At 49.2% G+C, this 27,158-nt stretch overlaps 1 protein-coding gene across 1 annotated transcript in view; it reads left to right on the plus strand.

Annotated features, from left to right (window-relative positions):
• The window catches only part of LOC149337827 (uncharacterized), a 166,641-nt gene that overhangs the window by 63,615 nt on the left and 75,868 nt on the right, over positions 1-27,158 (plus strand). The window contains exon 2 of the mRNA XM_089554958.1: positions 22,244-22,356. Coding sequence (XP_089411084.1) covers positions 22,244-22,356 — 113 coding nt within the window. The remainder of the gene's footprint in view (positions 1-22,243; positions 22,357-27,158) is intronic.

Consider the following 27,158-nt stretch of genomic DNA (forward strand, 5'->3'; position numbering starts at 1 on the left):
TTAGGGGCCATTCGCTTGCAAAACAGACGCAATCATCTGAGGCAGTTGCTGCAAAAGGAAAATGAGGGATGACATTGAAGTTGTAGTTAGAGATTGCTCGGATTGTTCATATTTTGAGCTTGAACGATTGTGCACATTAGATAAAGGAGGCACTTGGCAAACAGGTGCGACTGGCGGTAGGTGCGGACGTTGTACTATGAGAGAGCGACATCGGCAAAGCTGTTCAAGTTTTTGGCGAACGTTGGCGATCGCATCATCGATGGCAGAGATCTCATCAGGCATAGGTTGTATCATCGGAGGAAATTCATCTTTTTTAGCTGGATACGAGAACCTGGCTTTAAAACAGAGGCATAGCAAGGGCAGACACCAGAATGTGAGAGCAACGATGCTCGCGGTTTTTCATTATCATCCTCATCTCTGTCTGTCGATAAAGCAGCAAAACGGTTGGAGATCTTACTCCAGCCTGAGTAGGCGCAGCCGGACGACCTTTCTTTCGATCCCGGCCGCGGCGACTGGAATTTCTTTGGAGGAGAAATTCTGGAGGCCCGTGTACTGTGCGATGTCAGTGCACGTTAAAGAACCCCAGGTGGTCGAAATTTCCGGAGCCCTTCACTACGGCGTCTCTCATAGCCTTGGTCGCTTTGGGACGTTAAACCCCACAAACCAAACCAAACCTTTCTTTCGAGGGCATTTAGAATAAGTGACGTCGTGGTCATTTGTCTTACAAAATGGACACGTGAATGAGGGAAGACCACCTGTTAGTGGTTTCGGCAGAGTGTCTTGCGAGGCGAAGCAATTTCTTGATGTGACCTTGTAGCAGTCACCGATAGCAGAAGACTGGTACAGGACGGAAAGGCTTCGGATGAACGATTCGTCCATTGTAGAAGGATCGGGTGGGAAGTTCTAACCGCCCCAAAAGCAGGAGAAGAAATGTGCCTCGGTTGCCTAATCGGCGGGCATTAAGCACTGAGTGGGTGTCGGAGTAGAGATCCGTCATCACTTCCTTCGGAGGCTCATTAGGTTCCAGGTCATAAATGACACATCTTTGCAAGCCGGGTCCAGATGCTAGGCAGGCCTGCACATTTGGTCTTCGTACGTGCTGTGACTCGCTGATATATAATTTGTCAATATGAAAGATCTTTTCAGCATCGGCAAGTGACGCTACTTGGACAGTGATGCAATTGGAGGGAGGACGGTAAATAAAACCGCGGTACCCTGATATGCCCAGTGCACGGTCAATGAGCTGTTGCACCGATCTTGAAGGAACTGACGTTATGTCGTATTGCATGGTAGGCTTAATGTGCACTCGGAAGGAGCGATTAAGTTCAGGGGGTGAATATTTGGATAGTGTCATCTTTGAAGAGGTAGGATCCGTTGGGGTGGCCTTTACCTTTTTCGCAGCCGGTTCAAAGCTGGCATCAGAGACAGTCCGCACAGGAGTGGGCAGGAGTGGTGTAGCACAGGAGTAGGCAAGGCGAAACGATGATTCGTCCCCTGCGAGTGAAGACGGCGACTTGAGTAGCGATGAATACCGGGTGCAGGAGGAGCTGAGGTGCTGAGGAAGCATTCTTGAGGGGGAAGGGTAGGCGAAACAGCAAACACATTAATAGCAGGATGTGGCCTTTCCATGCCATAATTACTGTTCATGTCCGTTGGCCGTGCTGAGGTAGGCCTGCGCGCCTCACAAAAAGAACGTCGGCATTGTGAAGGCAGTGTCGGGGGGTTCATCCGGAGATCTTGTGGCGTTCTTGGGATCTCAGGCAGCGTGAAGAGGTGACACTATGGCCGGGAAGGTAAACACAGCCCATAAAAGCACAGATATAGCCGATCGGTACAGACAGGGCAACAGCCCAATTTGGTCTTCAACCTCTTCCTTCAATTGCTTTCAATTTCTTCAATTGCTTGAACTCAAGGATTTCAATTGCTTGGATTGTGCTTGAAGGGTGGTAAGAATCTGGAGAATCGAAGTCTCTACTGAGCCAAGTGAGTATAGTGTGCCTGAATCACTGAAATTACTTCAGTACGATATCAATAAAATAGTAGACTGGCTATCTGGAAATCAAATATACATCAACATAAACAAAACTGTGTTAATATGTTTCAGAAATCCGCACAAGAATGTTGATCTTACCCAGTCGGTTCTACTGCATGGTAGCAACTGTGCCAATTGCGAATGTTCGCCACTACCCTACTCGAGCAGTGTTAAATATCTTGGCCTATATCTTGATTCCAACATGTGTTGGTCTTCCCAAATTGACTATTTATTAAAACGACTCCGTGCTCTTTCTGTCCAGCTTTATCGTATAAAATACACTACACCTATAAACTTGCGTCAGACTGTGTATAGATCTTTAGGAGAATCTATCCTTAGATACGGCGTTTCAGTGTATGGTTCTTGTGCACCTTGTAAGATTAAGAAGGTAGATAGTTTCCTGTGCAGAATCTCCACTAATTTATTGTATGGCACTGCTCACGAGAAGTCCGACCATAACACCAGAATGATTAAAGCAGGAGTTATTCCTCTGCATGACTTGTACTTACGGGTGGTAGTTCTGAGAAATTACTTTTCAGCACAGTTTAAACAGCCAGATAAAAAACCAGAGTCACTTAGGCATATAGCGCGTTATAAAGTTCCCAGGGTTTACACACATTATGGTAAAAGGACACGACAGTTCTATATACCCTACCATTTTAATAAACTACCTGCTCAGATGTTTGGTTGTGATTCGTTGACGGCTGTGAAATCTGGACTGCAAGCGTGGTTTGAAAGTTTCAAAGAAAGGAAATACTGATTTGCTTTGTAATTTCTATCTTGTTTTTAAATTTGTGTTCCATTTATTAACTGCAGATTTTCTTTGCTTTACATAATTCTCAATCGCTAAATTTGTTGACTGAACTATATGTAATATTTCGACTTTGTGTTATTGCTTTTTTTTCTTCTTTCTTCTTCTTCTTTTTCTTTATGGATTGTAAAGTGTGCACTTTCAGCGTTTTGTATTCACCGCATGCTGTTGTGACTGCCGTGGCCCGCCCACAAGCGCTTGCGCTTCTGCGGGCACACGCTATGTACTGTGTATATATATCTTGCAATAAAATTCCTGTATGTATGTATGTATGTATGTGTGGTGATTTCGACAAGATTAGACAAAGAGGCGACCTTGGCTGTGGAGGAGGAAGTGGTGAACGTAGCAAGGTGGTCATTTAGCTTGGTAAGCTGGGAGGTGAGAGGAGGTGGTTGTCTGGAGGGTTTGAGCCAATGCATGTATCTGCTGTTGTAGACCACGGGAACTGCGCTCTTGCTCTCGCCGCTGGCGTTCCAGCATTGCGAGCCGGTGGTTGAAGGAGCGGCTCTCGTCAGGGAGGGAGAGGGTGGTGTAGTGTAAGAGGTGGACGCTGGCACCGAGGATCTTTTAACTTTCGCGGCGTAGGAGCCTGGTGGTGACGCGATCGGAGCTGATGGAGGTTCATCGTTAGAGGAGGAGGAGGGGGTTGGTTAACTAAAGTGGCTGTTTGGGCTTGTTGGTCAGTGATCATGGTTTAAAAATGCAGCGAGAAAAGACAAGAGCAAACGAAGAAGTGCACAGGACTGGCGCTGACTACCAACACATTTATTCAAAGAAACGAGCAGCTTTTATAATGCCATCCAAGACCCACGTGACCAGATAAAGCAGAAGGCGTGGGAAATCTGTCTAACACTGATACACATTCTTGCACACAACATGGAAGTAACAGCACATCGAGGCGACGCGACGTCACCCCGGTACCTAAAACCTGCGTGGCTAAATGACCAGGATGAGCCAAAATAAACGAGTAACAAAAGAATGAATTATCGTCTGCTGCTGTACACTCATCGTGAGGCAATTGGCAGAAACAAAGAACAAAAGCCAAAACAAAACAATACGTAAAACTGTGTAAAAGCCGAAGCGAAGCAGAGTCAAAGAGACAAAACAACAAAAAGGAAAGCTACGCGAAAGCCACGCGAAAGCTGTCTCAAATGCTCAAAGCCATACAGAGTCTAAGAAAAAGTTAAAAAGTTCTAAGGAACATGTCAAAAAGTTCTGAAGAACAAAAGTCAAGCAAAACAGAGACGTAATTAAAGCGGACCTAGAAAACTCAACTCCTTATCTAAAAGTAAAATTGAAGGGGTGCTAACGCACTTCTCTCCAGCTTTGGCGATCAACCGCGCCTCAATGATGACCCTTTCTATTTCGGTCCTCGCAGGTGCTCTGATCACCGTGCGCTTGAAGAATGGTTCGCACCCTTTGCAAATCTTGCAATGGTCGTCCAGGTGCCCGCCGCTTTTGTTGCATACCTTCCGGCGGTGCTCAAGTAGTCTCTCGTTGAGGCACCTGCCGGTTTGTCCAATATAAACGCTCCCACACTTCAAAGGTATCTCACAGATGGCACATGTAGCACACTGCGTAAACGGATCCACATGTCTTACAGGACAAACCTTTTTCTTCTGCTTTGCCAGCAAGGCACAAACTTGAGATAGTTTGCACGGGGCTGAAAAGACAGGATTAACATCGTTTCTTTTTGCGACCTTCTTTAAGTTGTGGGACAGCTTGTGAAGATATGGTATTACGGTAAGGGGAGGCCGTTTAGCCTGCTCAGGCTTGCCTGCGTCTTTGCCTTGAACTTTTAACATCTGGAGGAGGGTCTCAGTACGCACCAGTGCTGGTGAGTAGCCAGCACTGTAAAGACTTTGGACTTGTTTTGCAACGCTGCTCTGCATCGTATGGGCACAGCTTTTCGTGAGCGCTGCCTGGATGGCGGATGAAACAATGCCTCGCTTAATCAATTTCGAGTTTGCGCTGTCATGCGGAAGAAGACCCTTCTTAGAGCGAGGGTTATACGTCCAACAGAGGTGATTGTCTTGAAAGCTAAACAGCAGGTCCAAAAATTGTACAGCCTTGCCGCTCGGAGGCTCGCACGTAAAATTGAGTCCCCCAGAGTGGGATTTGAAAAGGGCGACTGCTTTCAGCATTTGACACAGCTTTCGCGTAGCTTTCCTTTTTGTTGTTTTGTCTCCTTGACTCTGCTTTGCTTCGACTTTTACAGTTTTCCGGTATTGTTTTCTTTTGGCTTTTGTTCTTTGTTTCTGCCAATTGCCTCACGATGAGTGGACAGCAGTAGACGATAATTCATTCTTTTGGTACTCGTTTATTTTGGCTCATCCTGGTCATTTAGCCATGCAGTTTTTAGGTACCAGGTGACGTTGCGTCGCCTCGATGTGCTGTTACTTCCATGTTGTGTGCAAGGATGTGTATCAGTGTTAGATAGATTTCCAACGCCTGCTGCTTTATCTGGTCACGTGGGTCTTGGATGGCATTATAAAAGCTGCTCGTTTCTTTGAATAAATGTGTTGGTAGTCAGCGCCAGTCCTGTGCACTTCTTCGTTTGTCCTTACCTTTTCGCGCTGCATTCTTTAACCATGGGGGTTGGTTACGTGGCCCGGCGCAAAGCTAGGCGTCGGAGGTCTGACGCTTTGGCACACTCGTGTTGTTTAGCGAGGAGGAAGGGGTTGGTGCTTGCTTCGCAATGAACGTGCCAGGGCTGGGCACATACATGAGCGGAAGGGTCGGCGGGTAGAAGGGCAGCACAGCGACGGCATTTGGCCAGAACGCTCTGCGGGGCCATTGGTGGACGCGGTGTTCTAGAGCGAGTGACAACGAGTGCAGGAGGGAGGCCTAGGTTTATGAGGACGGCACCGGAAGGCCACGCTCTTAAAATACACACAGTGGGGGATCATAGTTGCAGCGAAAATTATGATCACAGACTGAGCGGTGCCTATCACGCGAGCAGCAAAGATATCTGGTATTTGAGACAGAAAAGGAAAACAGCGCTGCAAAAAGACGTACACAAGAGAGGCTGACACAGGACTTGCGCTAACTTCGTCTGATTTTGTTTACTGCAAAGCCAGCTGAGCCGAACAAATAGTCCGTGAGACCTGAAGTGGTGCCTTATGTGCACAGGGTCGCGCACAATGTGAAGAAGGTGGCAAAGCGACATGGCGTGCCGGTCGTGTTTTCTGCCCCACCAAAGCTTGGCCAGCTATGCGCGCGCATTGGGAGCGATAAAAAGAGCTCCTGCAACAAAAAGCATGGCAAGCAGTACGTGAAGTGCTGCACAGGTGTGGTGTATGAAATACCACTGACCTGCGGAAAAGCCTATGTGGGCCAAACGGGGCGGTGCGTTAATGACCGCGCGGCTGAGCACGCACGATCGCTAAGAAATCTAGGAGGTGCACATCTATCGCAGCACTGCGCTGAGTGCTTCGTGTGTAATCGTGCGGCAGAACATCGGCCGGGGCAAAAGAGATGCCAGCAATGCAAGAAGTGTGAGCCACGGCTTCGGGAGATAAAGATTCTGGGCAGGGTGGAGATACGAAGGCGCGGGAGCTTTTGGAAGCATTCCACATTAGGAAGAGGGGATTAGATTACGTGAGTGATACCTCGGTCCGCCTTTTCAAGACTGAGATAGCATATCTTGAACGGTTTTGTTGATGCTGTTGTACCGGTGTTTCTATTGCGCATGCCTTAAATTTTCTATATATTTGCTGGCTTTGCAGTAAATAAAATCAAATGAAGTTAGCGCAAGTCCTGTGTCAGTCTCTCTTGTGTACGTCTTTTTGCAGCGCTATTTTCCTTTTCTGTCTCAAATAATGCACCATCTAGCCCAAATTGACGTTCTTCTAAAAAATATCTGGTATGAATGATTCATTAACATGCCTGAGGTAATGAGGGGTGAAGTCGCCACCGACGTTATGGATGACGCCGAGGCATGACATGGGAGGATTAGGGGCATATGTTTTAATGTTGATGGGCTTGCCGTAAAGCTGAAGATGCGTGATAAAAATTAGGAGGTGGGCGGTGAGAGGGGAATGAGTTTTCAAAAACACAAGGCTTTGCGCTGGCTTGGCCTCAAGGCTGATCTCTGCAGTGTTCTTGGAGGACAGTTGTGCAGCGGAGATGACTGCGGCGAGCATGTCGTAGAGAGGCAGCCTGGGACTGAGGGTACCAGGTGGAAGTTGGATGCCAACAGTGATGAGCTCGGCGCTGGGTCGAGTGGCAGCGGCAGGCTTAGGGCTGGCACCGATGGGGCTCCAGCCAATTTTCTGGGTTGGAGTGAAATGGCCGTCTACCGGGGACGCCGTAAGGTCCATGTCTGCTGAGGAGTCGTGAGCCTCAGACGCAAGCTGCGACGCGGGTGCCGAGCTGCAGGTCTTGGTGTCAGCAGGAAACGTGGTTGGAGTAGGCGCGGTGGCACTGGCGGTGGCGACGAACGCAGCCGGCTGCGACGCGCCTATGGCCCCGAAGCTCTTAGCGTCCGTTAGAGCGTGGAGTTTGCTAGCTGTGGACACTACCAGCTGTGCCGCGGCCGTCGATCCAGAGCTGCCAGAGTCGCTCACAGCATTGAATGCAACAGGAATGTGCGCGGTGGTGTGGGCAGCGTTGAGCACAGCCGGTTGAGACATGGCGGTCGTCCTGGGATTGGTCACGTCGCTCATAACATTGAGCGTGCTTGGAGTAGGCCCCGCGGCGGCGGCGTCGGAATGAGTAAAAGCCGGCGAGGCATCGGTGGGTATCGGCTGCAGGGGCTGGTGAGACGCTGCATTCCAGAGGTGTAGGCGCTTTAGGGCCAGCTCGGCAGCGGGCCGTGATGCCAATGGTGTCCAGGAGCGTAAATTGCTGGGCTAGTTGGTTCATAATGTTGTCAGGGTGGAACCAGCGGAGCACAGACGCAGGACAAGAAAAAAGGAGGAACACACACCACACCGCTGGACTTGCAACTGATTTATGGCCAGGAAAACCACCTCATTTAAATGTTTCCCTGCGCAAGCGCACACTCTGGACGATGGGATCGACTGTATCAAGATAAAAGAAAGTTATATTATTTATCCGTGATAAAAACCGAGGGATCGCTGACACACATCTGCTGGTTTTTCCTGATTAAAAACGCTTCCAGAAATTCACGCTCGCGTCCTGTTCTCCCCCGACCGATAATGCTCGTGCGGTGAAGCAAAGGAGAACATCCTTTGCATACCTTAACATGCAAGGCTAAATTGCTTCCAGTGTGTCAATGTGTGTCAGCGATCTCTCGGTTTTTATCACGGATAAAGACTATAACTTTCTTTTATCTTGATCCAGTCGATCCCACCGTCCAGAGTGTGCGCTTGCGCCGGGAAACATTTAAGTGAGTTGATTTTCTTGGAAATAAATCAGTTTCAAGTCCAGCGGTGTGTTGTGTGTTCCTCCTTTTTTCTTGTCCTGCGTGTTATAGCATCAGGACCAAGACATGCCACGGAAATGGGATCGCCTTATTCCAAGCAGGCGTACATATATACTGATCGGTGACGTCACATGGTTCACACTCAGAGATGCTCGCGCCAGATACACATGTGGGCGTGTCAGCCGACTTGCTACGTTATCGCACTCTTTCCCGCTTAACTTAGTTACAAGCCATCACTCAAAAGTTCTGGGGTCGATACCAGTCTGGTTTTCTGAGCACGCGAACACTTCTACGTAGCGCTGGCTCCTCCCTTGGTGCAGATAGTGGTGGCGCGTTGGCCAAGGACGCCTTCGTGTGCTCCTGAGGATCAAGCTTCACCGTGGCCGGCTCGGTTGATCCGTCCGGCGCTTCCGCGGCGCCTCTGGCGGGCTCCGATGGCGGCAGTGACGGGTCCGTGTCAGGCAAGGATGAGGACACTTCCACCGGCCGGGTTGTCTCAGCACCCACATTCTTGGGCGGGGGAGTAGAGCTGGGGTCGGCGTGCAGAGGACGCAGGTGATCGGCAACACTCTCACCACGCACAGTTAAAAAAAAAACACGGTCGCCCACGAACCGAATCGCGTTGTGCCTTTAACTGCTCCTGTTTGTGTTGCATGGTCTTTGCAAAATTAGGCTTGAGTAAAGAAAGTTTGACGCGTGGGTGACGCTTCAAAAAAACGTTCAGCGGGTGATTTGCCTGTCGCACTACTTGGTGTGTTACGATAAGCCATGAGGAAGCTATCAATTCTTTCTTGAATCGTCAGCTTCGTATGTGATGCCAAGCTTTCAAGTACCTGCTTCAGCAAAGCCTTTTTCACGGTTTGTACAGTTCTTTCTGCAGCCGCATTGGATGCGGCATGATAAGGCGGGGTACGCACGTGTTTTACACCGTTGGTGCTCAGGAAGTCAGTGAACTCCACTGACGTGAACTGTGGCCCGTTGTCGCTCACCAGTACATCAGGCAAGCCGTAAGCGGCAAAAACACCCCTAATCTTCTCAATGGTTTTTAATGCAGACGTTGAGGGCATTGGCCATACTTCAATCCATTTTGAGAATGAGTCTACCAGTACGAGGAACACGTTTCTTTCTTTCTGTGCAAAATCCACATGCACGCGCGACCAACTGTGAGCAAGGTATGGCCAGGGGTGCAAAGGGACCGGTCGGGACGCAGGTTTAACTGCTTGGCAGATTTTGCATCGCTGCACGTACTGTTCAATCGCTCAATCGATCCTGGGCCACCAGACAAAACTTCGCGCGAGCTTTTTCATGCGGCTGGCCTCCGGATGCTCCTCATATAGCATGGTTAGCACACGTTCCCTCAGTTGCTCCGGGACTACAACTCTTACACCCCAGGTTACGCACCCCTGCTCCAGCGATAGTTCGTCACGGCGAACATAGTAAGCTTTCAAATCGTATGCACACTCTCTAGGCCACCCGTTCAACGTGAAGTGTGCCACCCGGCTCAGCGTTAATCTTCGCTCTGAAGCTTTTGCTATCTCGACAGCTGTCAGCGGAAAGCATTGAAACACTGACAGACATTTGGATGCCTCGTCTTTCGCGGGTACCGGCTGGGGCAATCTTGCCAACGCGTCGGCCACTTCTGCATTTCTTCCCTTCCTAAACTTCCGTTGGTACCTGTAAGCTGCAAGCATTAGAGCCCAGCGCTGCATACGTGCGGCCGCCACAGTTGGAATACGTTTGACGTGCCCGAGGATACCAAGTAATGACTGATGATCTGTGTATATGGTGAATTCTCGGCCGTACAGGTACCTATGAAATTTCTTGAGTCCAAATATTAAGGCCAAAGCCTCGCGCTCACACTGTGCATACTTTTTTTCTGCTTCTGTAAGCGTACGCGACGCAAATGCGATTGGTTTCTCGTCGCCCTCAGCCGTCTCGTGAAAGATAACCGCTCCTGAGCCCATATGACGATGCATCGCAAAGCATTGCGAGCGCTTTCCTGACGTCATAGAATGCCAGCACCTTGCTGCTGGTCAGCAGGGCTTTCGTATCATTAAATGCATCGCTACACTCCTTCGTCCAAGAGCATTTGTGATCCTTCTTTAACAGCCGATAAAGCGGCTGCGCTACAGTCGAGGCACTCTTAAGAAATTTGGAATAAAAATTCCACATGCCCAAATATGCTTTAAGCTCTGTCACGGTGGTCGGCTCCGGTGCTTCCAAGATTGCCTTTTTCTTGGTGTCCGTAGGGTAAATACCTTCTTCGGTTACCGTGTGACCCAAGTACGTGACCGACTTCTGAAAGAAGTACAGAAGTGCGCTACTTATCCGTTTTCTCCGAAGAGCTCTCCCGCTCGGACTGCTGTTGGCTGTGGGACCGGTGGCCGCTTGAGCCATGCTGTCCCCCAGGAGCACAGACGTAGCGGACGGCGATGCTTGTATCCGTGAGCGTCTGTAGGCGGTAGTCGTACCCCAAGAGCACGTACTTTCCTCGAACGCTCGCTGGACGAGGGTCCTGCTCGCCTGCTGCTCGGTGGGCCGTTGCCTACGTAGGCGCGTAGACCGCCTCGTCGCCAATTGTTATAACATCAGGACTAAGACATGCCAGGGAAATGGGATCGCTTTATTCCAAGCAGGCGTACATATATACTGATAGGTGACGTCACACGGTTCACACTCAGAGATGGTCGCGCCAGATACACATGTGGGCGTGTCAGCCGACTTGCTGCGTTATCACACTGCGTCTGTGTTCCGCTGGTTCCACCCTGACAGCCAATGGTGTCCACGTGTTTAGGATGTCTTCCTTAAGCTATGGAGAGTAAATTCAGAGGTGGGCGAGGCCCTCGACCACGCCAGCGGCAGGTGAAAGCGAAGCACGATAGGCAGGCAGCTAGCCAGGGCGGCGCCCCCTGGCAGAATCCCCCACACAGACGGTCTCGCAATCACTCGTACGAGCACATACAAAGTGATTTACAATACAATGCAACTCGAGCAAAGTAACAATCGAGAGGTTACAGCACAAAATAAATATAGCACCTCGAGTGCACTAACACAAAAAAGAGGGAAAGAAAGAAAAATTTGGCGGGGGCTTAGATGTGGTTAAGCCTGGTAGGTTGCGAAAGCAGGTGTTTTATAGTGCATACGCAGCGCCTCTAGCGGGAGGAGCGCGGCGCGCCGTGGCAAGCGGCCGCCGTTACCCGACGAGCCGAGTTGGTAGCCAGTCTCTCGCTCCTGGTATGACGTCACGGTATAACGTCACTAGCGCCTCTAGCGGGAGGAGCGGCGCGCCGTGGCTACCGACCGCCGCTGCGCGACGACTCGACTTGGTAGCCCATCTCTCACCCTGATATGACGTCACGCTATGACGTCACTAGGCATGGCATGACGTCAGAGGTCATTCTAAAGGTCAAACGTGGCTACCGGCCGCCGCTACGCGAAAGGCGGTCCGTTTCTTTCTTAAACGTAACCTCAGATACGCCCCTATACACGTTAAAAAGCTTGCTTATATAACTCTAATACGCCCTAAAATCGAATATGCTGCGGCCATTTGGGACCCTATTCAAGCCTACGGTATCACTAACATTGAATCCTTGCAAAACCGTGCTGTTCGTTTCATATTTTCAGACTACTCACCCTTCACAAGCGTTTCAGCATTAAAAAAACGTGCCGAACTGGAAGATTTGTCATATTGTCACGGGTCGTGGGGACACTAGAGGACCAGGACCACAGGAGAGCAGGCACCAGAGACAGTCCAAGCGGTCGCGGCCGGGCTCACGAGCGATTTCCCACCGAGCCTCTTCCTCTTTGCCGGCGAACGGCTCCCCGCTGGTTGAAGATGACGTTAAGTGTAAAATAACAAATAACACACATGACACTGCTCTCCTCCCGAAAGGCGCATCGTCCCGATGCGCAGGGAAGCAAAATTAACGCTGAAAAACGCGTAAAGCGCGAAGAGTTAGGCCACGTGCTCCGAGCGGTCACAGTACGGTTTGAGGCGAGCGACGTGAACAACCTCGCAGGTAGGCGGGCGGCGGGACGCACGCGTTACTATCGGCAGCACTTCGTAATTTAACTCGCCTATAGGCACCCTGCACCCGCCAGGCACCGCCACCGGCGAGGCAGCGTTCAGCTCCCCCGCGCGGCCAGTTCCTCGTCCCTGTCAGGAAGGCTCGCCCCGCGACTGCGAAGGGATGGCGTCTGCTAGCAGCTGCCGCTGTTCGTAGAGCCGGGATTTCGACCTATTCATTCATGAGGCTGAAAAATTATTTCGAGGAGCGAACGTCAGGAAAAAAACGAAGCTTTTTGAGGCAGGCCATGTACACACTGTGAAAGAGGTGGTGTCGTGCGACGGGAGCGAAGTAGCAGCCCGGTGCATTGCGCAGACAAGCATCACTGCGCCACCGAAAACGATCAACTTAACGCTAAGAAATATTTCTATAAAATGCCTGTCAGCGCTGCACTCTCACTCATTTTTTTTATGTAGCTATCTTCCAGTAGAGTGCTTGTAGCCGCGAGCTGCAGTTGCAAGGCAGGCAATTGTAAACACGCTGCTGCCGTTACAGTGTTTTTGGAGCGGTGTGAAACGCTCTCCAAAACGAGCCACCCGCAAGCCTGCAGTGTTCCTGCATTTAAAACAACTTACCCTAAACTTTCAAAGACGGCCAGGCGGCATAACATTGAAGGTAATTAGAAAAGTCCAGTTTTTGAGCGAGTGGCGCAAACTTGACTTCATAACATTCTCGTCTGCCGCAACTTCGGTGTTCGATGTGAAATGCCCTGTTCAAACTACGCCTTGAAATGATGTACCCATGGCGTAATCTGCCGCTCATATTTTCTACTTTTTCAAGCAACTGCCAGGTCCTTATCGTTGCAACACGTGCTTCAGTGTTTTGATGATATGAGATGTCCAATGAACGAGCTTTTGCAAGCAGAAAAGGATGCAAGCTGCGGCGAAGCGCCTGTGCGCACTGAAACTCCTGCGGAAAACATAAACCGTTTTGACTGGGATTATGCAAAAAACGAGTATCCCAGCTATTTCATGCAGGATTCTTGCAGAATGCGTGTGCTTAAAAAGCTGGATTTCATTGCAAGCTTTGTTTAATTTCTACACATTCAGTACAAGTACCCTAAATTTTCGACATTAGCACTGTACTAAATTATCACCCAGTCGTTCAGATGTGGAGGCAAAGATTTATCAGGAACATGTTGCCATTGCCTCTGAAAAGGGGCTTTTAATGTCGAAAAAGACGCTGGACGACAAGGCGCAGTGGAAGCTAGAAAGGATTCCGCGCATAACTGGAAGGTAAACGATTCTTTACTGCGCAAAATTTCGGCTTCTTCCACAGGCGTGACTGCGGGCGAGTTATGCGTGGCTTTTCAAGACCACATATTGTTTACAGCCATGCATGAGTCAAGTAAGCTTCTGCATGGGTTTGACCACTGCTTGACCAGAAACCGCGCGTGCGTGTTGCCCGTCGCGAAGGGTGGGCAGTCTCCCAATGTCGCGTCGGAAATCCACAAAACCTTGTCCCAGGCGAATTTATATATGCATTATTGCATCCTGAAACACAGCAGTGTGTCCTGCTGTTGTTATGTGCCATTTTTTGTGCCAAACTGCTTCGGGGCGACGCGCAGCACAGCGGGAGCTGTCGGGCTGCCCCCGCCTTCCTGACAGGGACGCGCGCGCCGCCGCCAGTGGCGCGCGCGTCGCGCTGGAGTTAGATGCGCAGGGTGCCTATAAGGCGAATCACTTCGTACGGGCCAAAGTATCTTTTGAGCAGCTTTTCGCTAAGGCCACACCCACACCCGATCACCAGGATTGAATTGAACATCCCGATGGCTTTGGTTGTATTGCCGAGCATCGACCTGCTGGCGGGCTTGGATGCGAAGGCGGGCCAGCTGTCGGGCTTCTTCCGCATGTTGGGCGACGAGTTGAGCATCGGCGTGGGTGTAGACGTCAGGCTGGTGGGGCAGCATAGCGTCGAGCATGGTAGTGACTTCCCGGCCGTGCACCAGTCGGAATGGTGAAAATCCGGTAGTTTCTTGAACCGCGGTGTTATACGCAAAAGTGACGTAAGGTAACACTTCGTCCCAGGTTCTGTGCTCGATGTCTACATACATTGAGAGCATGTCAGCCAAGGTCTTGTTAAGGCGCTCGGTCAGCCCGTTTGTTTGCGGGTGGTATGCGGTAGTTTTGCGGTGAGCGGTATGGCTTAAGCTCAGTATCTGGGAAAGAAGTTGGGACACAAACGCGGCACCACGATCAGTGATAAGGTCCTCTGGGGCACCGTGCCGAAGAACAACTGACTCGACGAAAAAGTTTGCCACATCCGAAGCCGTTGATGACGGCAGAGCACGTGATTCGGCATACCTCGTAAGGCAGTCCGTCGCCACTGCGATCCAGCGGTTCCCCGATCGCGACTGAGGAAAAGGTCCGAGTAGGTCCATACCAATTTGCTGGAACGGACTGAGCGGTGGCGTGATGGGGTGAAGGAGTCCCGCAGGCTTCATGGGTGGGGTCTTGCGCCGTTGACACTCGCGGCAGGTTCTTGTGTAATGGCGAACTGTCTTGTCAAGTTGTGGCCAATAATACTTCGACCGTATTCACGCGAGCGTTCGACTGAACCCCAGATGTCCTGAGGAGGGGTCATCATGAGACGCTTCCATCATTTCGTCGTGTAGATCAGTGAGCACAACCAAAAGCCATGACCTCGGGCTCTCGGCAAAGTTCTTATAAAGGATGTTGTCTCGGAGGCATAAATTAGGCAGTACGCGCACAAAAGGACGTGGAACTACGCCTCCTTGACCCTCCAAATGTGAGATCACAGCGCGAAGTTCGGGGTCGAGTCGCTGCCGCACAGCCATATCTACAGGACTTAGAGTGCCTAGGAAGATGTCAAAGTCGTCCATATCAGTAGGCGCAGATTCGACGGGAGCGCGGGACAGGCAGTCAGCATCAGTGTGTCGGCGACCAGATTTGTAGACGATCGTAACGTCGAATTCTTGCAGTCTGAGAGCCAACCGCGCAAGTCGGCCTGCAGGGTCCCTTAGATTGGTCAACCAACCCAGGGAGTGATGGTCTGTGACCACCTGGAATGGGCGTCCGTACAGATAGGGTCGGAACTTTGTGATCGCCCAAATTACTGCGAGGCATTCTTTTTCGGTTGTCGAGTAATTGATTTCTGCCTTCGATAAAACACGACTGGCGTATGCGATGACACGCTCGGCGCCATTCTGATGCTGGATCAAGACGGCCCCGAGACCCGTGTTACTAGCGTCAGTGTGGACCTCAGTCGCGGCGTCCTGATCAAAATGGCCTAGTACAGGGGAAGCCTGCAGGCGCCGTTTCAGATGGTCAAATGCAATCTGCTCTTCATCAGACCACTGGAAGTGGACGGACTCTTTCGTGAGGCGAGTAAGCGGCGCGGCGATATCTGAAAAGTTGGGAACAAAGCGTCTATAGTAAGCGCAGAGGCCCAGGAATCTCCGCACGGCGTTCTTGTCTGACGGCGTCGGGAAGGAAGCGACGGCCGCTGTCCCTCCACCTCCACTGTACACAGCACCTCCACCAAAATGTCACCAGTCGTTCAAACGACGCGGGTCGTGGGGACACTAGAGGACCAGGACCACAGGAGAGCAGGCGCCAGAGACAGTCCAAGCGGTCGCGGCCGGGCTCACGAGCGATTTCCCACCGAGCCTCTTCCTCTTTGCCGGCGATCGGCTCCCCGCCGGTTGAAGATGACGTTAAGTGGAAAATAACAAATAACACACATGACAATATCACCGTAAACTTGCTCGCTTAACCCTTTTCCATAAGCTTTATCACCACCCATCCCTTCAACGTGATTTGTTTCAGTCACCTGATGCTCTTTTTCCACGCCGTGATCATTCTTTCAAAGTTGAACGCGTAAACTGTCATTCATCGTCTTATGCCAATTCATTTATTCCCCGTACTATCACTGAATGGAATAGTTTGCCATCAGTCATCGCCACAGAAACTGACAATAAAAAATTCCAAGTGCTTCTTCGCTGTGACGGAAATGTGTAAATGTTTGCTGTTTTTGTTAGTGTTCAATTTTTCTTTGTGTGATGCCTTATGTTTTAATTTAACGTTTTTTTGTTACACTTACTTGTTAAAATGTATCGCGATTACTTATGATTGTACCCCCCCCTATGTAATACCCTCTTCTGGAGGGCCTTTAGGGGTAACTTGAATAAATAAATAAATAAATAAATAAATAAATAAATAAATAAATAAATAAATAAATAAATAAATAAATGAGCGTAGTATTGCTTTCGCAATAAAACAAAGTTTCTTTACCGCACACTGCTACACTCCGACGAGCAGACGTTCACAACGGGGCCGGCCCGCAGCTGGCGCACACTGCCTCGTTGGTCCGTGGCTGGGCGAGTGGTGTTGTCCCGGGAGTTGAGCGGGCGCGGTTGTCTGAAGCTTAAATGGCTTCTCGGGCTGACTGCGCGGGCAAGGCCCTTTATATTGCCGCGAATCTTTGTAGCGTTTGTTTGTTGTGTTTATTTGTTCATGCTTCCAGGCTGCCGGCACGCCGCTTTATCGCTTCGTTTGTGACGCAAGACGTGCCTAGATTTATCTCGAGGGATCGCATCCAGGCGGAGCCGATTCTACTTTGCGCCAGAATGTTCTAGTAGCTTTCCAAGCCTTATCTCGAAAGTTCGCTATCAGCTTTAAAAAGAGCACGGGCGACAGCAGCGGGGATTCCGTTCGACGACCGCCGAGCAAGCTTGTTGCTACGCCGCCACCGAGTGATTCAGTTCTTTGCGGGCGCAAGTCAGCCCAAATAAAGAGTTCCGTTTAGAAGACATCCTCGCTGTTTTCCAGTTCGCCGGACTGCAGTCACCAGTACGTGACATCTGGTGGAGGTGCTAACGGATGTCCATGTCGCCCTCGCCGGCTAGGAGCCGTCAGAGCAGCCCGAGCCGTCTCGAAGAAGATCACGCGAAAGCCGCACAAGCCGTCCCCCCGAAAGCGAAGGGCGAAGCAGCCGTCATCTCCAGAGGTTTCCACCAGAATTCGGACTGCTCCCGGACCGCACACGAGCGAAGAAGGACCCTTCGATTTAGACTTCAGCCATGGCTACGACACCAGCCCCCATTATTTGACACCAGCCCCGACTGCCGCCCACGTTCAACTCTTCACCGGGCGAGGATCCCGAGGAATGGCTGGAACAGTTTGAGCGTGTTGCCGTGTTCAAGAGTTGGGACGACCAGACTAAAATGAGCCATATTTTCTTCGCTTTGGAGGTACCAGCGAAAATTTGGTTCGAAACACACGAAGCTTCTCTAGCGACGTGCTAATTATTCAAGCGGGAGTTTCTGAATGTCTTTGCTAGCATCATCAGGACAGAAAGAGCTCAGCTTCTTCTCCAGACACGCATCCAACACGCGAACGAGTCAGTGACCGCATGCGTACAAGATATCAAGCGCCTTTTTCGACGAGTCGACCCTGACATGGCACAAGATAAGTGGACCTCCAGATGAGTGGTGCTAAGAGGCACTTTTCTTTGGCTTGACCCGCAATCCACCCAAGACCGTTGCTAATTTCACCAGCGAAGCAGCCACCATTGAGAAAACTTTGGAAGCACGAGCCCGTCATTTCGCTCGTCAGCTCCAAGTGACCTCAACAGCCTTCTCGGATGACGCAGTATTCGTAGGGAACCTGCGCATGTCATCCGCGAAATCTTGACAAATCTGCCTGAGAGATGCAGACGTGCCATTTAAATGGGAAGCGCCGCAAGTGGAAGCCTTCAAGGAACTTCAGCGTCGTTTACAGTCCCAATAGATCCTGGCGCACTTCGATGAAAACGTCGAGACTGAAATTCACACCGACACAAGAAGTGTGGGCCTTGGCGCTGTCCTCGTTCAGAAAACTGATGGAGTAGAGAAAGTCATCCCGTACGCAGCCGATCCCTGTCCAAAGCCAAAGCTAATTATTCGACAACTGAGAAGGAGTACCTTGCCATCATCTGGGCTACGTCAAAATTCCGACCCTACCTGTACGGACGACCGTTCAAGGTGGTCAGCGATCACCACGCACTGTGCTGGCTCGCCACTTTGAAGGACCCCTCCGGCCGCCTCGCTCGATGGAGTCTGCGGCTCCAGGAGTTTGTCGTAACTGTCGTTTACAAGTCCGGACGCAAGCACTCTGACGCCGACTGCCTGTCACGAGCCCCTGTAGATGCACCACCGCCAGACGACGATGAGGACGCCTTCCTGGGACCCATCAGCTCCATCTCTTTTGTACAATAGCAACGTGTGAACCCCGACATAAAATGCCTCGTCTAATACTTGGAAGGCAAGGTTTCTTCACCCCCGCCTCGTTCAAGCAAGGACTGTCGTCGTTTTGCCTATAGAACGATGTCCTCGTGAAGAGGAACTTTTGCAGCGAACAAGACAGCCTACCTCCTAGTTGTACCTACAAGAATGCGCGGAGTTATTCAGGCGCTCTGTCCCGTTCTTTTGTCTTGTGTGTGTGTGTGGTTTTTCGCGCCTTTACTTTTAGAATGAATTACCAAGTAGCCCAGCAAGAAGTTCTCTTCATGCATCACACGACGAGCCGACAGCTGGACACTCGGGTTTTCTCCCACCCTCCGCCGCATTCAAGACAAGTATTACTGGCCCGGACTGTCTGCCGATGTCGCACATTATGTGAAAACCTGCCGAGACTGTCAGCGACGAAAGACCCCTCCAACCCGACCATCAGGATTTTTGAACCCCATTGAACCCCCCTCAAGGCCATTTCAGCAGATCGGCATGGACTTGCTTGGCCCATTCCCGAAATCAACGTCTGGAAATAAGTGGATCATTATAGCGACCGATTACCTGACCCGCTACGCCGAGGCAAAAGCCCTACCGAACGGAACAGCAGCAGAAGTCGCCAAATGTTTCGTCGAGTACAATCTTCTGCGGCACGGCGCCCCCGATGTGCTCATCACTGACAGAGGAACAGCATTCACGGCGGAACTGACGCAAGCCATCCTTCATTACAGCCTGAGCTTGGCGCATGATAGCCTTAGCTGCTTATGCGCCATTAAACCCAACACAACAACACCATTACAGCCAAACCAGCCACCGGAGAAGAACTGCATACCACCCGCAGACCAACGGACTGACCGAGCGCCTCAACAAAACTTTCGCCGATATGCTCGCCACGTATGTCGATGCCGAACACAAGACCTGGGACGTCATACTGCCTTACGTATTCTTCGCCTACAACACCGCATTTAAGGAGACCACCCAGATGACGCCTTTTAGGCTCGTCCATGGCAGAGAGGCCACGACCACGATAGACGCCATGCTGCCCAATGTTACCGAGGAAGATGACGCCGACTTCGCCGCCTACCTTCAACGCGCAGAACAAGCCCGAAGACATGCCCGATTAAGGATCAAAGATCAGCAGCGCACCGACGCCACCCGCTGCAACCTACGATGACGCAATGCGGAATACAAGCCAGGAATGCGAGTCTGGGTTTGGACGCCCATTCACCGCCGAGGATTCAGTGAAAAGCTTTTGCGCCGCTATTTCGGCCCGTACAAGGTTCCTCATCGGCTAGGTAAATTGGACTATGAAGTTGTCCCTGACCAAATGACTGCGTCCCAGCGACGCCGTGTACGACCAGAAGTAGTCCACGTCGTACGCTTAAAGCCCTTTTATGCACGCTAAAGGACGCCGTGCTTCCACATTCGGTGTTTAGTTTTGCACAATGCGTGTTTGATTGTTTATAGCCGCATTATGTTCTAAAGCATCGAGTCGATGCTTCTTTGAGAGGGGAGTAATGCCACGAATCTTTGTAGCGTTTGTTTGTTGTGTTTATTTGTTCATGCTTCAAGGCTGCCGGCACGCCGCTTTATCGCTTCGTTTGTGACGCAACACGCGCCTAGATTTATCTCGATTGATCGCATTCAGGCGGAACCGATTTTACTTTTTGCCAGAATGTTCTAGTAGCTTTACAAGCTTTATCTCGAATGTTCGCTATCAGCTTTAAAAAGAGCACGGCCGACAGCAGCGGGGATTCCGTTCGACGACCGCCGAGCACGCTTGTTGCTACGCCGCCGCCGAGTGATTCAGTTCTTTGCGTTCGCAAGTCAGCCCGAAAAAAGAGTTCCGTTTTCAAGACATCCTCGCTGTTTTTCTGTCCGCCGGATTGCAGTCACCACTACGTGACAATATACAGGCAACCTGCGCGGCTGTGGGTTCTTCGCACCAAGGCAGGCGTGCACACAATATCACCTTTGCAATTTCCTCCACCTTCTCGCGCCGGCCGCGAGTCCCCATTGGTCATGCGCGGAGGCTGACTTCGAGGTGTTCCGAGATCTTTCCTGTGTTGCGCCGCCGCTGGTGCGCGAGTGCAGGGGAGAGCCCTTAGCGAAATAAAGGATGTGCTAAAAATGCATTTCATACATATTGTATTAATTTCATATTTATTTCGCATTTTTTGTCCCTATGCATAAACTCTAACACGAATGCTCTCTAAGTATACTAGGAATAATATTTTGAAAGTTCTTAAAAATACGTGAAAAGGACATTTTTGCCCACTTAGCTTATTTATAATGCATTAAAAATATACTAAAAATATACATTAAATACATTAGATATAGACTATAACTATACTTTTAACTACCGAAGGCGCCATTGCCGGTACGATACTATCACGTTCTCCGCACGAAGTGTAAATGAGTGGTGATTACCTTGCTGCTAGAAGTTACCATAAACGAAAGGACGACACGAAAGGAACACTTTTCACTGCTCCTTGAAACGTCATTTCGAGCCCTAGATTTTTCCACTGTAGCTTGAAGTTTAATGCAAATATGTTTACGCGGACTGCCCATTTGTTAAAATTTAAGTATATTTGAACGGTCGATTGCGTATTTACGAAAGTACACTTTACATAATTTGCCAACACCAAAATACGATTTCCCGAAACTCTACTTCGAGCATTAGATTGTTCAACGGCAGCTTGAAGTGTGTTGCAAATATGCTAATGCGGACTGCCAATTTGCTAGAATTTAAGTATTCTTTGGACGAATTAATTGCAAAACAGCTAAACGGGCGAATTGGTGGTACATATTGAAAGGTAAATAGCGCAAAGACGAAGACCACGGTAGAAGAAACACAGGACGAGCGCCGTAAATATGCATTAATTGCGTATTTACGGAAGTACACTTCAAATACACTGACAACGTGCAAATGCCATTTCCCGAAACGCGGTTTCGAGCCCTCGACTGTTCAACGGCAGCTAGAAGTGTGCTGCAAATACGTTTAAAAGTGCCGCCAGTTTGTTAGAATTTAAGTATACTTCGTATGAATTTTTTTACGTATTTGAAAAGTGCTCGAAGTATGCTTTAAGTGAGGTATTTTTGGTTTTAAAGAATGTATTTCGGATACCAAGCATGAAATTTCAGGAACGTATTTGCTGCATCTTTTTATTGCATTCATAAATAAAAAATATGTTTCGAATACAATTTAAATAGCCCACCGTATATTCCAAACGTATTAGTTTTCGCTAAGGGAGGGCATCACTCAGCACATTCAAAGCTACGCCCTCCACGTCACCATTGAGTAGAAACTGCTCCAAAATTCTGGAAAAATCGGCAACGGGCCCTGACGTAATTCCCTTGGCGCCGGCGAGCGGGTAGAGGGGGGCTACAACACACACAAGGTTAGGTGCTCTCCGATGCTTCCTTCTCCCCTGTTCTATCGGCGCGCACTGACGAGATCTTTTCCGCGCGGTGCTGGTTTTTTCGAAATTGCGGCAAATTCCGTGACACAGTTGTCGCCAGCAATACCGCGAGTCTCTCTCGTCCCTGAACTTAAAGCGACACGCTTGCTCGCTCAGAATTTGAACCACATCTGGAGGAGGTGGGGTCCCAACGCCTTATGAAGCACGCGAATTGAAGAATTGTCTTGCGCTCTCCCGACGTGTCTTAGAACAGAAAAGTGTGTTTTCGCTGAGCGTTCTTGCTCCTTCTCGCGCAGGGAACTTCAGCCACGCCCATGCAAACTGCGTTGCTGTCCAGATATATCAGAACCGGGTGTACGCCTGCCACATCTGCCACTACGACTTCAACATACGCTGGGACAACCAGAAGGTACGGCGGCGCGTTTGCTTCGTGTCCGCATGCACACAATTTGCTGCCTCGCTTACTGCCGTGCCCTGTAACGAGGCTGGATAATCAGAGCACATACTATTTAATTTTAGAACACAGCTCTTAACCGCCCTTTCTTGGCTTCCGCGTCGTTTTCCCCGGCGTTGTCGGCGTAGTTGTCAGCCTAGTCGTCGGCGTAACGCTTGTCCAAGTCCCGGAGCGTAACCCGACCTGAAAGTTGGTGCCTGCCTGCCGTAATAAGCTGCGCTAAAATTTCGCCTTACCTACTGTAAGTAGTCCCCTGTCATTATTTTTCAGAAGACAGGGGAAAATAATGATGTGCTAGTTTTGACATACATGACGCAAGCCAACAGTGACTTAAAGTATGGAGCATATGGGACGTCTTGTTTTCAATTTCTGGTGCTAATTAATCGTAGATCGATAGCGTAAATATTTATTGCTTAAATATAATTTATAAAAAAGTAGAAGAAAGCAGAAGCAGCAGAATATGATAGTCGAGCCTGAAAAAGACATAGCGCTACAAGGATATGCACAAAAAGCCAGACGAAGGACTCGCGAAAGATTGGCACCTATACTTCGTCTGCCGCCGCGGTGGCTCAGCGGTTACGGTGCTCGGCTGCTGTCCCGAAAGACGCGGGTTCGATCCCGGCCGCGGCGGCTAGAATTTCTTTGGAGGAGAAATTCTAGAGGCCCGTGTACTGTGCGATGTCAGTGGAACCTCAGGTGGTCCAAATTTCCGGAGCCCTCCACTACGGCGTCTCTCATAGCCTTAGTCGCTTTGGGACGTTAAACCCCAGAAACCAAACCAAACCTATACTTCGTCTGCTGGTCTTCTTGTGCGTGCACTTGTAGCACCTTGTCTTTTCTAGAAACGCAAAAACTAACTAGCGCACTTTTCCTATCCAGTTCACCGATGGAAGTTATTCGGGTAGCGATAATGGGTTAACGTCCATATATGCGAAATTCTTCAGCATTTCAGTCCATAGATCCTTGAGAGTCTTCCTAAAACTCGTGGCGCAGGGTCAAGCTATGCCGCACTGCCTTTCTATGACAGGTGCTACAAAGGGTGGGAATTGGGTTCCCTGATTTCAGTTGCGGCCCTGGTTGCTCTTCCTGAGCAGCCTCTCAGGATTAATCGAGCTACCTCCTGACACAGTGGGCAACCTGCTATATATATATATATATATATATATATATATATATATATATATATATATATATATATATATATATATATATATATATATATATATATATATATATTTTCCTTAAAACGTTTACTTAAAAGAAGCGTTTCTCAATTGCGCATCATATATATATATATAATGCAGCAAAAAAGGGAAATTCTTGGCACGGTATGTCGTAGTAAGAACGTAGACCAACGTTTGAAACGCTTGAAACAATTTATTGACGTTTCGACCGTGGAACGGCCTTCGTCAGAATGTGTGGATCGAGAGGGATGGCACAATATATGTAGGTAAGAACAACGCACAGGATAACAGAGCCAAAAAATTCGATAAAAAAGCATCAGGCGCATGTCTACAGAACGATAAATGAATCACAGTGTCAATCACAAGACTATAAATGAACCACAATACACAACAGTTACTTTGCGAAATTTAGTCTATCTGCTGTGTTAGCTACATATAATAAACATGGCAATGTGCTCTACTTATAATCAGTCCTAAGATGACAAGTGACCATTTTGAACAGCGAGGATGAAGAAGGAAGAAGTTACACATGATCAATGAAACACATGGAGGCAATAAGCAGCATAATCAGTATAAAGAATATCTATTACTAAATCTAGAAAAGAAACTGATGACGAACCAGAATACACTGACCAAAAAGCGAAATATTTGGGCATTAAGAGGGTATGGAACTCAATTTTCCTGTGCTTTCATTTAAACCGGAAGACACTGTATTAAACTTATAGATAAGGTAAGACTCCCTAATTTCCCGGTCATGATTAGTTTTAAAGCCTGATTCTAGAATGGTAGCAGAAATCTGATCAAATGAGTGGCCGGTGAGTTGGACATGCCTTGATAGCGGTAAGTTCGGTAGGGCTTGAACGTGGGCTTTGTGATTGTTGAAGCGTAATCTAAACGGGGTTTCAGTCTGACCTATATATTGTAAATTACATACGGTACACTGCAGCAGGTAGATGACATTTGCAGTATCGCAGTTGAAATCACCGCGAATGCTTAAAAGAAAGAGTGAACCGGTGCTATTGACGCTACAAGATGTGGTCATGTGCAGACATACTTTACAGCGACTCTTGTTACATGGATGGCAGCCTACGGGTTCGGGGGAGTTGGTGTTTGACGATGTTAGTATATCGCGTAGGTTTTTTGACCTTCTGTAAACTACTTTGGGTGGCTCTAAAAATATATTTTTCAGGCGATCACTTTGCATAAGAATGTTATAGTGCTTACTTAGGATTGTAGAAATTTTTGGAGAAGATGCAGAATGGGTCAAGACAAGATTAGTTTGAAAGTGCTGAACTGTTGGTTTATCTTTAGCAAGTAAACTCGATCGGTGTAGTGTATCAGCCCGCTTAATGGCGTCATCTATCAGTTGTGGTGGGTAATTCTGCTTAGTCAGCGAGTTACGAAGTGTAGCGCAGTTGCGGTCAAAATCGGATTGTTCCGAGCAGATGCGTTTGAAGCGGACCACTTGACTGTAGGGGATGCTGGTTTTAACATGCTTGACATGGCTACTGTCAAAGTGCAGGTACTGTTGGCGGTCAGTAGGTTTACGGTACACTGTTGTAGTTAAGCGGTCTTCGTGAAGTGAGACTGTGTAGCCAAGAAAATTTATTGTAGATCTAGAATACGTATGGGAAAATGATATCGAAGGATGCATGCTGTTGAAATCGGAGATAAATGATAGGAGTTGGGCTTCGCCATGGGGCCAAATGAAAAATGTATCATCGATGTAACGCCTGTAGCAAAATGGTACTAAAGACCGGCTTTCCAAAAATTTGTCTTCAAGCATACCCATAAATATGTTTGCATAATTTGGGCCTATACGGGTACCCATTGAAGTACCACTCGTCTGGACATAATGTTTGCCTTCGAATTCAAAATTATTTAACTGCAATATAAGTTTCAATAAGGTGGCCAAAGTACAACTATCTACTGTTTTTTCTATGCTAGCTTCATTATAGGCAGTCACTACGTCCCGGGTACCATCTTCATGCGGAATGTTCGTGTAGAGCGATGTGACGTCGAGCATGACGAGCAATGATTCCGTAGGAATAATCAGGTCGATGACGTCAGAAAGGAAGTGCGTTGTGTCTTTTATGTAAGACGGAAATGTGGGCGGAATGTTATTAATGAGCGTGTTGACGTACCGGGACTGATTTTCCGTGACACAGCCGACACCGGAAACAATGGGCCTACCTGGAATCTTCTCTTTATGAATTTTAGGTAACAAGTAGAATCTACCGGCTACCGGGCTGAGGGGGACGATTGAGCGAAACGCGCTTTCTGTAATTTGGTTGTCCTTATGAAGATCTAGCAAGGTGTCCTTAAGAATATTTTTGAACTGATCTGTGGGGTCATACTCCACAGGCCGATAGAAAGATTCGTCTGTTAGCTGCCTATGTGCCTCTGCAACATAATCGCTTTTATTCATTATTACCACGGCACCACCCTTGTCAGCCGGCTTAATGATAATATCGCTTCGAGACGCTAACTGCTCCATCGCTTTTGTCTCGCGAACAGAAAGGTTCCGATGAAAATGGTTCTGTTTCTTATACAGTTGTAGCACATCTTTTTGTACAGCACTAATGTACAATTCTAAACACATTTGAATTAGGCTTATTATGAAAAAGTTCTCGAAGGCGAAGATTCCGAGCAAAATTATCCATATCTTTCATCAACTGAAACTCGCCAAAACCGCCTGTGGCAGGACAAAAGCTGAGGCCCCGGGCAGCACGTTATGCGTTCGTGCATCGCTGTAACCAAGAGGCCAGCCACTTCAACCATCTGCTGCAGCACTATTGCCGGCATTCAAAGCAAGTCCGCTTTCTACAACATGGTTTCGATTGGCTACCAACAGCCCGTTTCCTCGCGGCTGATGGCCTGCACCCCAGTTTTGAGGGCGTCTCATTACTGGCTGGCCATTTTAGAGAGATCTGCTTCCAGTCTTCCTACAACAGATCTTCACCTTCCTGGAATGATTGCGCACCTTCCAGTGAGCCCCAACTTTCGACTGAGATCACCGGTACTGATACCCAACTTCATCCCATCGCTCCCCCATCCTGCGAAGATGAATGGTCTTCATTAACGTCCAGGACTTCCGCGACTGTCTCCCGTGCTCAACCGCCTTGTGAAAATAACGGTCCATCTGCCGCTACGGATGCTTCCGTGGCTGTTTCTGACAGAAATAGCGACACAGCTAGCCACACCAGCACCCAACCGTCGTCAAGAAATCAGCAACCACCTCTGCCACCCGTTCAAGTCAGAACAGCTTCTACAGCAAAAGGCCACCGCTCTTCAGCGAACTACACGCCCAACGCATCGTTGTCAAGGAATGCGCCTTCTCCTCAACAACTGGGCGAAAAGACAAGGCCTGCTTCAGCGTCGTCAGGGGCTGTGCCTCCGCCTCACCAACTGTGCGGGGAAACAAGACCTGAATCACTCCCGGGTAGTTCATCTAGTGGCTCCAAGACTCAACCACACAGACTAAATGGCCGCCCTACCAAAAATGACAAATCTGTCGCAGCCTCTGAGCGCCACGAATACAAGCTCCGCAGCACCAACTCCAAAGCTTTCCGG

Source organism: Amblyomma mixtum, chromosome 7 (assembly GCF_055824585.1).
Source record: "Amblyomma mixtum isolate Tamu chromosome 7, ASM5582458v1, whole genome shotgun sequence".
Lineage (NCBI taxonomy): Eukaryota > Metazoa > Arthropoda > Arachnida > Ixodida > Ixodidae > Amblyomma > Amblyomma mixtum.